Below are 1,327 nucleotides of genomic sequence, written 5' to 3'. Positions count from 1 at the left end.
ACAAGGTGAAAATATATATACTGTTATATGTATATAATCGTATATACACACACACAATATTCACATCTTATATTAAGGGATATCTTCCAAGACCCCAGCAGATGCTTCAAATCACGGATATTACTGAACTTCATATACATGACGATTTTTCTTATACATACATACCTATGATAAAGTTTAATTTACAAGTTAGTCACAGTAAGAGTTTAACAGGAATAACTACTAATAAAATAGTTACTAAGAAAATTAATAACTACTAATAAAATTACACAACATATTGTCATAAAAGTTACATAAATGAGGTCTTTCTCTCATCTTTATCTCAAAATATTTTAGTGTACTATACCTATCCATTTTGAGGACCGGTAGCAAAACTAACACACATTTTTTTTCCTTCACAATTTCACAGAGAGTTATTTCTTACTGTAGATTTTAGCAAACTCTGCATAAGATTTTTTTCCTTTCTTTATTAAATCAATGTTTTTCACCTTTTCCCTTAAAGGAACCTCTTCACAGTTTCTCTTTGGCATATCAAATTGCCAGAATCATTAGCCTTGAGCTTTGGTTCCCTTATCAGGTATCATAAAGCTTACTTGAATACGAGCTCCAAGACACTGCAGCAGTTGATCTGATAACCAAGTGACTAAGTACTAAGTGACTAACACTAATAGGTGGGAGCATGTACAGTGTGTTTTGTTGGACCAAGGGATGATTCAGATTCTGGGCAGAAAGGAGTGGGACAGTGTGAGATTTCACCATGCTACTCAGAACTTCACCCAATTAAAATTTATGAACTTTCTCATTTTGGCATTTCCTATTTAATACTTTCAGATTAAGGTTGATCGTGGGTATCTGAAACAGGGGAAATGAAACCAAAGATAAAGGGGGACTACTGTGTATAAATCACAGTCTACATAGCCTGCAGGAGTTTGAGTAAAATGGAAAAAATTTACCTCCTTTATGTCCCTTTACTTTCGTATATATTTGTAGTTATTTATTTTAAAGTCTGTTTAATATTCCATTGTTTGACTTTCAAGTATTTTATTTTGATACCAGAAACACACATTCGATAATTTCTCATTCTTTCTTTTCATAGAAAACCGTGTTTCAATAAATGCTTGTTTTCTAAAATAAACTTTTCTATTTAATTTTACCTCATACCAAGGAAACTAAACATATCATGATTGAGCAGATTGATTACAAAGAGACTGGAACCATGTAATTACAAATCAGATCACAAAATTGAGTTTTCAGTCCTCAGCAGCCCTGGACCTATAGATCCTCTCATCTCAACTCCTCCCTCATCACTTAACCACTGTCCTGACTT

General features: G+C 32.9%; 1 protein-coding gene across 1 annotated transcript in view; it reads left to right on the top strand.

The window, feature by feature from the left end:
• The window catches only part of LOC105306765 (NKG2-A/NKG2-B type II integral membrane protein-like), a 22,608-nt gene extending 21,738 nt beyond the window's left edge, over nucleotides 1-870 (top strand). Inside the window, exon 5 of the mRNA XM_023524290.1 lies at nucleotides 832-870. Within this exon, the coding sequence (XP_023380058.1) occupies nucleotides 832-870 (39 nt within the window). The remainder of the gene's footprint in view (nucleotides 1-831) is intronic.
• Nucleotides 871-1,327: the final 457 nt, after the last annotated feature.

Source organism: Pteropus vampyrus, unplaced genomic scaffold, assembly GCF_000151845.1.
Source record: "Pteropus vampyrus isolate Shadow unplaced genomic scaffold, Pvam_2.0 Scaffold460, whole genome shotgun sequence".
NCBI lineage: Eukaryota > Metazoa > Chordata > Mammalia > Chiroptera > Pteropodidae > Pteropus > Pteropus vampyrus.
The sequence above is the reverse complement of the archived record's forward strand: the minus strand, read 5'-3'. Positions and strand labels throughout refer to the sequence as shown.